The following is a 12,638-nucleotide window of genomic DNA, read 5'->3' as shown; positions in this document are numbered from 1 at the left end:
ATGGCAGTGCGTACATGGAGAGCTCTTTTCTGTGCTCTGCTTTATAGCGAAGACTTGTAACCCCTGCAATGGAACTGAATTTCCTAAAAGCTGATCCCACTTGAAGATATGATAACAAACAAAAGGCTTTATGTAGTGTAAGAAAAGCAATCTGTTCAAATCCATCCTAACCCAGTTTTCTAAAGACTTTTCACTGTCCTTCAGAGAAACACTGGTTATAGATACTAAAGACACCCATGCAGCACAACTTTGCCATTTCTGAGCCTTTCAGGGAGAAAAAAGATGAAGCTTCAAGTCCTCAAAGGGCAAAAATCTCTATTTTCTACCAAAATAACAGTTGCCCTCAATAATTAAATTTTTGAGTTTTTTACTGTCCATTCCTAGCCTGAAAAACAACATACTATTCAACAATACTTGAGTAGTAAACAACCAATGAACACAAGCAAACAAAAAAAAAAAGGATAAGTATTTTTGAGAGATTTGACTTCGATGTTCTGTGTTTAAAGATACTCAGTATGTGCAAATGGCACACCTGATTACATAGTTTATGTGCAATTATGTTTCAAAAATGGCCATTTTTCTCCCTGATATTTTTTCTTTGAACTTTTATTTTAATAAATATAAATTTCCAAAGTACAACTTTTGAATTATAGAGGTTTTTCCCCCATAACCTCCCTCCCACCCACAACCATCTCATCTCCCACTCCCTCTCCCATCCCATTCTTCATTAACATTCAGTTTCAATTATCTTTGTATATAGAAGATCAACGTATATAATAAGTAAAGATTTCAACAGACTGCACCCACACAAACACACAAAGTATAGAGTACTGTTTGAGTAGTAATTTTGCTGTTAATCTGCATAGTACAACACATTAAGGACAGAGATCCTACATGGGGAGCAGGTGCACAGTGACTCCTGTTGTTGATTTAACAATTGACACTCTTATTATGGTGTCAGTAAGCACCCGAGGCTCTTGTCATGAGCTGCCAAGGCTATGGAAGCCTCTTTAGTTCACCAACTCTGATCTTCTTTAGACAAGGCCATACTCAAAGTGGAAGTTCTCTCCTCGCTTCAGAGAAAGGTACCTCCTTCTTTGATGGCCCGTTCTTTCCACTGGGATCTCACTCGCAGAGATCTTTTATTTAGGTCATTTTTTTTTGCCACAGTGTCTTGGTTTTTCATGCCTGAGAAACTCCCATGGGCTTTTTGGCTAGATCTGAATGCCTTAAGGGCTGATTCTGAGGCCAGAGTGCTGTTTAGGGCATTTGCCATTCTATGAGTCTGCTGTGTATCCTGCTTCCCATGTAGGATCATTCTCCCTGCTATTTTAACTAAGCCAATCTCTTCATAAAATTTTTTAAAAAGATTTATTTATTTGAAAGTCAAAGTTACAGGCAGAGAGGGAGAGATCTTACATCTACTGGTGTACTCCCCAGATGAGTGCAACAAAAGGCTGGGCCAGGCCAAAGCCAAGATCCAGGAGCCTCATCTGGGTCTCGCATGTGGGTGGTAGGAGCACAAACTCTTGGATCATCTTCTGCTGCTTTCTCCAGGCCATTAGCAGGGAACTAGGTTGGAAGTAGAGTGCTGAGATATAAGCCAGAGCCTGCATGGGATGCCACCCTCACTGGAGATTACTTTACTGACTATGCTACAACACTGGCCACCACAAAATTTTTTAAGTGCAATATACAATTGAATTAGGTAAAAATAAATTCTGTATCCCTCTCATCTATTATCTAGGTAATGGGATGGTCTGTCTCAGATTTTCTAAAATTATGCAGATTTTATATATCCTGTTACAGTGTCAGGTACTCTTATTACCATGTATTAAAAAAGCATTCTGATTTGGAGTTCATCAAATATGGTTATTATACAAGTGGAGTAAGCAAGGGATGGGTACAATTCTACAGAAACATCACTCAACTTACATATCCTTAATAAAGTTTTATCCTAGAATATTTAATTATACCTTGCCTTTAGATAAACTTATGTGGCACAAATAATTCACATATCTAATAAACATATCTTATTGAGTTCTTTTTCCCCAGTCAACTTGCTTAAATCTAACATCCAGATGAGGACCAAGTTCCCTAGCTTTGCTTGATAGACTGAATTATTTTTGTCTCCTCTCTGTTCTGTTACATTAGAAGTCTACAATTCCTTTCACTAGCATCAGATTTGTTTTTAACATCTTCTGATAATTTTATAGACATGACACAGAACAATGCAATTATTCAAATAATTTGCATACATGTATAATACAAAGGTGGCAACACGTTGAAATTTTGCTGTACGGTGATACTCAGCATTGCAATGCATTTGCTCAAAATATTTTTTTACCACTGAGCTGAAAAAATAAAAATCCATATGAAAAGAAATTCTGGAGCTTAGTGTATAATATAACCAAAAGTTGCAAAGAACAAGGCCGAAATATACAAAATCAGTGCCTACAGTTTCTTATTAGCCTAGAGGTTATTGGTTGTATTTATTTTCAAACTCTAAAGTATGCACTGCTTCATATAACAAAGGATTCCAGGAGAGCATTTGTTGTATGCATATGTTGTGTCAGTCTCTGTAATGGGCTCCATATGGATGGCAGGTACCCAAGTACTTGAGCCATCATTTCCTGCCTCCCAGGATGCCCAATAGAAAGAAATTGGATTAAATGTGAAGGAACTTGGACTAGAAACAGGCATTGAGATATTGGATACTGCCATCCCAAGCAGCATCTTAACCACAGCTCCAAACACCCACCAGACTAACACTTCTTAGACTCTTGTGCAAATGAATCATCAGAGCATTTTGTTAAAACATAGGTTCTGATGCACTAGATCTAGGGCAGGACTCGAGTTTCTGAATTTCATGAACACTCCCAGGTAATGCTGTAAGTCTCTCAGTCCATTGAGCTGCTAAGTCACAACTTTGTTGGATGGATCATGCCTGGTAGGGTTAAGCATGTCCAACAAATATATACTGATATGATTCACGTGCTTACAAGAATGAAAGGTCTGGATTTAAAGAAAGAAAGGTGGGAAATGGACAAGAAGCATGAAGAAAATGCAAGAGTCTGGCTCCTGTCCTAATTGGGGAAATCAATTGGCTTGGGATCTTGATTTCAAAAAAAATAGAGCTAATGGAAGACTCTGGGAGAGAGGTAAATTTATTGTACTCCTGAAACAACAATATGAAACAAAAGTGGGAAGAGAGTCAGTCTTCTCCAACCCCCATCTCTAATCCACTCCACAAACAATAACAGTATAGTAGAGTGCAGGAATGCCACCCCAAAGGGCAACTATGCCAAATAGAGTAGTGTTTCTAGTCTTCCAGCAAATGTGGTGCCTGCATCACGGGGTCACAAAGTTCAGGGGAAAAGTGACGGAACAAGAACATAAGCCTCAGCCATTTCAGGTTCTTATTACCCCTGCCTTCTTTCAAGATCCTAATTCAGTCTCATTACCATATTTTTCTCCACAACCCCAACCCATTTGCACCCTCATCCCCATCCCCACCCCCGCATCCTTCCTTGGGTTTGGAAGTTGCTTGGCCAAACTTGAAGAACCTTATGAAGGAATTCACCTCCACCTATTGCCCTGCCCCTCTCCAGACCCTTGGCCCACCTAAGATATGAAAATACTCAGCCCCTGGGGTCTGCGCCTTCCGTCACATGTTCAATCTTTGTGCACAATGGCAGTTGGATGACCTCTGCAAGTTTATTTTCTTTGAATAAATTTGGCCCAGCTGAGAGTTCGTATCCTGTCTCCTCTTTGTTCTGTGCCACTTTTCCTTACAAAAAGAAGCTTAGTAGATTTTCCCTGAGCATGTGAAGTACCACTGGAAGAACTCTGAAACAGTGCAGAAGCAGGGTCTACAATAAGCAAGTGGAGGTACCATGCAGTTCATATATAGGCATTCTGTTAACTATGATGGTGTGTGCATCCATGGGTTGGTACTGTACATAAGAACAGTATAGAACTAAAACTGGTAAGAAACAAAAATGTCCTCAATATGGGGGGAGGAGACTTTTTAAAGCTAAAGAAAGCTATATAGTACCATAGAAAATTTCACTTGGAAATGATTTACTTCCTGACCTCTAATAAATATAATAATTTAGATCATCTTAGTAGATTATAAAAGTAACTTACATATCATGTATCATTTCTGCTTCCATCTATAGAATCAGAGTAGTGATAGCTTGTGTGACACAAACTGCTTAGACAATAGATGTTAAATACGTTGTTTTCATTCATCCTTTCTAAGTTTCATCTCCTCTTACCAAGTTCTAATACAAGACTGAGGTTTTGGTGCTAAAAGAGCAAGAAATCCTGAAGGGGTATTGATATTTCATCTACACAAAATACCAACAGCTGATGAGAAATTTAAGTCAATGAGGAATTACTGTTTTCTTTCTATATTGAACAGGTTTCTTGCCACCTCAGTTTTTCATCACAACATCTGTTTCTTGTTAGCAAATGCAAGCTGTTGTTTCCAGTATTGTAGGAAATTCATGTACAGTCTGAGGCAAACTTTGCCAGCTTACAATCACACTTGCAGCTCCACATTCTTTGGAAGAAGTATCCGTTCATCTCTTTCAGGCAGAAAAGAAACCATATGAGTGCATACAAATAGAGGAAATCTAAAATTCACACAATAAAGAACTTTGTTTTAAAAACAAAGAAGGGCATGGACCCTGAATTATTCGGTCCTGAATTTAGTGATTAATTGCTGTCTTCTCCACTGTGCCTTATCACTGTAGATTAATCAGATCATGATCAGTAATCCCACCTAGGTCAGTTCTGCCTCATCTGGTCTAATAATTGAAGTCACAGGTGTGCAATGGAAAGCAGGCATTCTCTTGACAACTTGGAAACCAAGGTAGAGGAATTGGCCTTTCTTATCCACAGAGAAGGCCAGAACATACTCCCTGGGGGTAATTGTTCCATTATTGGCTTGTATTTTGTCTTTGGGCATGGAATAATGCAATGGTAAAACAAAGTCTAAACAACATTAGACAGTTCATTTTGCTTGATTTACAAAATTTCGATCAATTTAAGTTATCCATGAATTCTATTAATTAAATTTTTGATTTTCAATCTGATTTCCTATGGAACAGTCATGTTCATGGAAATATTAATAATTACTACCAGAAAAAAATATTTTCTTAGTTAAGCAGGCCCGGAAAAGGCTAAACAAATTCCCCTGACACTTGACATTTCAGACTTGTTAACACAGTAGTCCATTTTGATCTCTATCTATATAAGGCTTAAAAAAAAAAAAAGGATTTCTTTTTCTGAGATGCAGAGTTAGAGACAGAGAGAGGGGTCTTCAACCCACTGGTTCACTTCCCAAAAGGCCACAATAGCTGGAGCTGGGCCGATCCAAAGCCAGGAGCCAGGATATTCTCCCAAATCTCTCATATGCGTGCAGGGGCCCAAACCACTTGAGCCATCTTCCACTGCTTTCCCAGGCCATTATCAGAGAGCCAGTTTGGAAGAGGAGTAGCCAAGACTCGAACCAGAGCCCATATGGAATGCTGGTGCCACTGGCAGAGGTTTACCCTGTTGAGCTCCGGCACTGCCCCCTCCATACTGTTTTTTAAATTTAATATTCAAAATTCAATTTTTGGTAGCCGGCGCCGCGGCTCACTAGGCTAATCCTCCGCCTTGCGGCGCCGGCACACCGGGTTCTAGTCCTGGTCGGGGCGCCGGATTCTGTCCCAGTTGCCCCTCTTCCAGGCCAGCTCTCTGCTGTGGCCAGGGAGTGCAGTGGAGGATGGCCCAGGTGCTTGGGCCCTGCACCCGCATGGGAGACCAGGAGAAGCACCTGGCTCCTGCCATCGGATCAGCGCGATGCGCCGGCTGCAGCGCGCAGGCTGCGGCAGCCATTGGAGGGTGAACCAACAGCAAAGGAGGACCTTTCTCTCTGTCTCTCTCTCTCACTGTCAACTCTGTCAAAAAAAAAAAAATGGAAAAAAAATTCGATTTTTTATCTCAATATCTGATGAAAAGATTCCTGGTTTTATGTCCTTGTCATTAGCTAACTTTGCAGTATTAGAAAAATTCCAATCTTAAAATTACACTACTGTAAAGTGGGGACTGAAAATAATTTTTTAGGTTTTTTTGTAAGGAATAAGAGAGAACTCTGTATTGTACCTAGCACTCAACACATGGAGCCTATTGTTTTATTAGTACTATTTTAAGTAAAATGTCAAGAAAAACCAGGAAGTACACGCAGTTTTCCATAACTGGTTTGTTAACCATTAGACAGTGGAAGGCCATGAATTAGTTTCTAGTGAGATAAATCTACTTCTGTCCTGAGTTGTGTCTTTACCATCAAAGATTTCTCTTTTTTTTAAAAGATATTTTTATTTATTTGAAAATCAGAGTTACAGAGAGAAAGAGAGAGATAGAGGGAGAGAGAGATCTTCCATCTGCTGGTTGACAACTCAAATAGCTGCAACAGCCAGGGCTAAGCCAGGCAGAAGACAGGAGCCAGGATCTTCTTTGTCTCCTACGTGGGTGCAGGGGTCCAAATACTTGGACCATTTTACACTGCTTTTCCCAGGCACATTAGCCACTAGCTGGATCAGAAGTGGAGCAGCCAGGACTCGAATCAGTGCCCATATGGGATGCCAACATTGCAGGTGGGGGTTTTACCTCCTATGCCACAATGCCAGCCCCTCAAGATTTCTTTAGAGGCTAGAAAGTTTAACCCACATACCTTTCCCTTCCAAAAATGGACACTAGTACCAGAGGTATCCATCAAAGAAGCCAGGTACATTTCTTTGTATTATTTTACTCAAACCAACTAGTTCCTTGGTATCTAAAAGTATATTCTGCTTTGAATTTTATTCTGGGGAGAATAGAATTATAATTCTAGTGGTATACAAATCTACTCCTTGCTATGAGCAAGGACAGACAAGAGTTAACTAATTTTGAAATCAAATAGTATCCCTTTAACTTCAAGTGAATTAGACCATGGTGTTCTGTTGGTCCAAGGAAAAATTCCATGGAAATTAAAAAAAATAGTTCTAATGTCATGAAACAGCTAAGGTCAGAGTGGGTGACATGATTACTTTAGTCATTATTAACATTGCTTTGCATTTAGAAAGCGCTTCGCCTTTGCCAGACTCATTCTCATTCTGTCTCATTGCTTAGGATCTGAGCAGTTTGTGGAACTCCTGCAGACATCAAGGGTGATTCTAATGTGGAAGAGAAGTGGAAAGTCAAGAGGGCAGTCACAATTAACCTTTAGGATTTCTTTGTTCCCTCTGGTCTTCCTTATGCAAGCAATTTGCAAAAATGCTTACTAAATAATACCTATATAAACTTAAACCCCTCTTTGGACATTTACTCTTTTCATATTTTAGAGTTTGGGATTTCTTTTTAATTATAATTTTTAAATTGTAACAATGGGGGCAGCATTGTGATGTAGCAGGTTAAACTACCAGCTGCAAAACCAGTATCTCATATGGGTACCAGTTGAGTGCTGGATGTTCCATTTCAGATCCAGCGCCCTGCTCATATACCTGGAAAAGCAGCAGAAGATGGCTCAAATACGCTAACTCTGCCACCCATGTGGAAGAGCCATATGAAGGTTCCGGCTCCTGGCTTTGACCTGACCCAGCACCTGTCCTTGTAGCCATCTGGGGAGTGAACCAGCAGATGGAAGATTGATCTCTCTCTTTCTCACTCCCCTCCAACTTTCTGTATTTCTGCCTTTCAAATAAATAAATATTTTTAAAAATTAATGAAATAAAAATATAGAAAAATTAAATTACAGCAAAAGGAGTGTGTGTATTCATGTACATCCAAAAAGTCTGGATATTTTTTGCCTAAGCAAGGCAGTGCTGAAAGTGCTAGTTTGTATAATAAAAAATGCAAATTTGAGAAGCTTATTTCTCCCTACTGAAAATAACAGAAGATATTTCTCCTCCCTTTCTTTTCTCAGAGCATTTACAGCTGAGAACATGAAATGGTAAGTACTTTCTTCTCTCCTTGAAATATATATAAATCCTTTGGAAAACTAGGTAGAACCCTTGTCAGATTTATGACCTAGGAATGTCTTTCTTGATGACTTGAGAGCCATCTCTGAAATGTGAACATCAAGGGAGTCGGTGCCCTTATCTACCAGTTTCTATTGGGAAAATAAGAACCTGATTTGATGTGATTCTTCCTTCAAGTTTCAAAACCACATCCTGTTGTAAAGATATGAGGAGTTAATTTTTCCTCTGGGTAAAGCCAAAGCACTAACAACAATGATGACTCCAATTGCCAGGTAAAGTTAGGATGTGGGACAAACCACATATATATTGGTTGTACCTGCCTGGCTATATTAAAAAGGAGAGAGTTTTGGGTGGGTGCTGTGGTGCAGAGTTGTGCTACTAATTGCAATGGCACCATCATATATTGGAGTGCAGATTCAAGTCCCAGCTTTTCCACTTTGATCCAGCTTCCTGCTAATGCACCTGAGAAGGCAGCAGAAGATGACCCAAGTTCTTGGGCTCCTGCCACCCATGTAGGATACCAGAACCTGGCTTCTGTTTTCATGCTGGCCCAGTCCTGGCTCCTGCAGCCATTTGGAGAGTGAACCAGTACATAGTGGATTCCCCTTTTCTTCTCCCACCCCTGACCATCACTCTGCCTTTCAAATACATAAAGAAATCTTAAAAAAAAAAAGATTTCTTTCTGACTTTGAATTCTCAATGATGGCCTTTAATGTGCATTTCTTTCTGGTGTTAATGCACGTTCAATATTAGAAGTGTTTTGTTTCTCTGCTACTTTGGTGGAGACAAATTATGTCTTGGGAGAAGATATTGTTTTAATTATATTTCCCTAATGCATGATTGTGCTTTTAGTTGGAATAATGGACTCAAGAAAATAATGGAATATAAGACCCAATATTCTCATGCATTAGAGTACATTATACTCATTACAGAGTTTGAGATACAGATTCCCGACACCATACCCAGAGATTCTAACACTACATATTTGGGATAAAGTGTTACGGTCCACATTTTTTTAACAACTATAAGTGGTTTTGATGCAGGTAGTCAGAATATACCATAAAAATGGATTTTAACATAATCTTTTAAAAGTTTACTATATGATAAATACTTCGTTTTGCTTTTCTAGGTACTTCCTGGCTCATTACGAGTGTTTATAGCTAGAGCATCAGCCATATCCTCTGCTAGGCAGCCTTCTTACATCTTGGTCTTCATGCCCACTCAGAATAGGGTCATGGCTTGGCTACCCTTTGCACGACCCCAGCCAGACCTCTGGCACCTCCCTTTCCTGAGGGCCACTCCCTCCCTGTGCACAATGAACATCTCATCTCTCGCCTTCTCTGTCTGCCTCTTTATCTCTCCTCTCCCAAACCAAAGAAATAGCTATTCCTTCCCAAGGTTTATTCCTCTGCATATACCATTGATCACTTCTAAATTTTCTTTCCTCATTACATCAATTCCTAGAATTACTAATTACTGGTACTTTGATTTCTGAATACTTTTGCTTTATTCATGTGTACTCAGCCTTCTTTAGTCCAAAACAAAAACAAAAACTCTTTTCTCATTTCAGTTTCTGGCTCAGGATCTTCTCTTTCCTACACCACTAAAGATCAATAAATATCAGTTCATTGACAAATCTATCATTTTCCTTTCCCCTATTCATTCAACTCTCATAGCTATCTTCAAGCTCAACCTCTCTACCCAGACTAAGGTCCCTGTCTCCAACTTTTGGATGGAAACCTCTCCTACATGTTCTAAAACTACCTTGAATCCATTATTTCTAAACCCAAGCTATCTTTCTGGAATGTACAAGTATCCTATGTTCTGGCCAACAGTTAACAATATCAACATCTAGTTGTCCAAGATCAAAATATGCTTTAGTCTCCTCTTTCTTTCATCTCTCAAAGCTAATAAGTTCTCAAGTTCTGTTGAGTTTGCCACAAAAATCTTTCCTAACAATTGTCTCTTTGTGCTGTTCACATTGTCACTGCCTTCATATTTTTCTCTGCTCCAGTTTTTTCCAACTTGATTCTATCTTTCATACTTTTTCTAAAGTCTGCTTTCTATAATGAAATGTGATCACATCAAGAATTTAACAAGGTATGTCTCAAAACATTCAATGGCTCTTCAGTGCCTTCAAAATAAACACAAAATGCTTTCAGTACATGATATAGCATGTAAAGAATTCTTGCCAAAATAACTGAATCTTAGTTTGGCTAAATCCAGAGTGTTGGAATTCTATAAAACAAATGGAAAAATTAGAGGTAGCCTGACTATTAGAGACTATATAGCATTATTATTAAGTGTATTTGATATAAACATGAAGTATAATGATTTTAAAGTTTTTTCCACTAGATACACATACCAATGAATGAATAATGAAATTATTTAAAAATATTCCAGAGATAGAAGTCAAAAAAAAGAGAGATGACATAAAATCTATATACATTGATAACTAATAAAGCTTGGATAATCAGTAGGATATTCTCTTTACTTATCTCTACTTTTCTATATGTTTGAAACTTTCCATAACAAAAAAGTGGGGAAAAGCACTCTTTTGGGAGTATGTAAGACCAATAAATCCCTGCCTTACCATACCTATACAGACTTTACTGTCGACAACCCTGTCATGAACTCTACATTTTACTTAACATGCTAAGAACTACTGTACTAGCTTCATGGAGACATTCAGATACAGTCTAGTCTTTACACTGATATAATAACTTCACTTTGTGTACCTCCCCACTGACACTTCTATGCAAATGTGCTTCTGCCTTATGTACCATCAGCTAGAGAAAGTAAAACATGGCCAAAGGTACATAATTTGTGTGGCAGACTTGGAAAAATATTTTCAAATTGTGTAATCATTATTACGCAAGTGCAGAACTGTGGTTCTATAATTCTAGCTAATATAAAATGATGAATACTTAAATGGTACGTGGATTACCTTCTCAATGAGTATAAATTTTAACTCTGTGGATCATGTATCTCAATATGTTCAAAATCTTATTATCTGTCACAATACTGATGGGCTTCTATGGAATTCATCCTGAAACAAAGCTGTGAACTTTGGTTATGAACAACATTTTTTGAACATTGGATAACATTTTAAGTCATTTTCTTAAGCATTATTACCAAACAAATTTATTTGCATATAAAGGTAGTTTTAAAAATCTGAATTAACTTATGAGAGGAAAAAGCTGTCAGGCAAATTTTGAATGAAATTAGCCTCTCCCAATTTTACTATCCACTAGCCAATATCATTCACATCTGTGATCAGCCATTATAATAATATTAACTATGATGACCACTTTGTATGTTAATGTAGGCATAAATTACAGCTCCAGAAAAATATCTCTTTGTCATTTCCCATTTGTTAATATCCACTTAATGTAAAGGGATGGCCCTTTGTTTTCCATATATATTTAAATGATTGACTACTTAAACATAATCACTCCTCTCAGAAGTAATTAAAGAATAGATTGGGTTTAGACTTACCAGGAAATCTACTGTGGAGGTTGGCATCACAGTTATAGCCATTGAACTGAGCAGATCCGGGAAGCACTCTAATTGTTAGAAGCAGCGGCAACCATATTCGTTCCATTGCAAAACCTAGACAAGAGTTACATGTGGTGTGAATATCACAGCCTTAACTCCATCTTACTAGAGAGCATAAGGTTGATCTCAATTCACCACTGGGTAAACAGTCCACATCCACTCATTCAAAGCTCACAAAAGGCCAAAGATTATCAGAAATACCTATCAGCAAAGAAGGCAGAGATTTTTCTAATCATATTGCCGTATTATTTTCAATGTCTGACTTCAGTTTTCTTACAGTGGACAATATCACACTATTGTTATAGAAGAGCTAGAATATAAACCATAAACTTTGAAAATTAACTATATAGTGTCAGTAAAAGTTTTCACTCAAAAAAGAACTCCAGACTTCTTCCACTTCTGCAAACTTAGGGTTTGTGTATCATTTTCTCAGGAAACACAGGGATAAGGCAAAAGGAAAAATAAGAAAATAGTATGTGTGTGTACAGCATCAGACCAGTTTCAGTGACTGCTCCTTGGTTAGTAATACAAACTAATACAGACTTATGAAAACATTGAATTCTTAGGAGAAAGTAATAGAAGGTGCTTTTTAAGATGTCCATGTGGGTTGGACACATAAATAGAAATTGACTTTAACAGTTGAATACCAGCCAGTCTGGCATTTAATATTTTTTTCAGGATGCCCTTTTATTGGCCTGATAAAGTTAAAACATCTTCCAGAAGTGCACAACATACTCTCATGGTGTAGTTTTTACACTTAAAAAAAAAAAGTGTTTTCTATTTGTGGTTTTGGTCTATGCATAAAAAGCAAAAGGAAAATAAAATAGTAAATGGTTTAGTCAGATAATTTAGTATCTTCTAAAAGGTTGGGTTGAGGAAAGGGGCAGGGAATAGTATTTCAGCTGTCCTTAAAGATGTGCCCTTTAGGTGATTAATTAAGTCTTTAGCAAAAGGAAGGAAATGCATCTTGCTTTAGAATCATCATTTTATAACAAGTTTATGGTGAACAAAGTCACTTTGGTAAGGATGTGGGAAAGGAAGGCATAAGTTTACTTTCAAAAATAGGCTCTA

At 38.1% G+C, this 12,638-nt stretch overlaps 1 protein-coding gene across 1 annotated transcript in view; it reads right to left on the bottom strand.

The window, feature by feature from the left end:
• ZPLD1 (zona pellucida like domain containing 1) overlaps positions 1-11,613 on the bottom strand; it is a 43,405-nt gene extending 31,792 nt beyond the window's left edge. The window contains exon 1 of the mRNA XM_008267008.4: positions 11,508-11,613. Coding sequence (XP_008265230.1) covers positions 11,508-11,613 — 106 coding nt within the window. The remainder of the gene's footprint in view (positions 1-11,507) is intronic.
• Between the last annotated feature and the right edge of the window lie 1,025 nt (positions 11,614-12,638).

This window comes from Oryctolagus cuniculus, chromosome 4 (genome assembly GCF_964237555.1).
Source record: "Oryctolagus cuniculus chromosome 4, mOryCun1.1, whole genome shotgun sequence".
Taxonomy (NCBI): domain Eukaryota; kingdom Metazoa; phylum Chordata; class Mammalia; order Lagomorpha; family Leporidae; genus Oryctolagus; species Oryctolagus cuniculus.
This window is presented reverse-complemented; position numbering and strand designations above follow the sequence as displayed.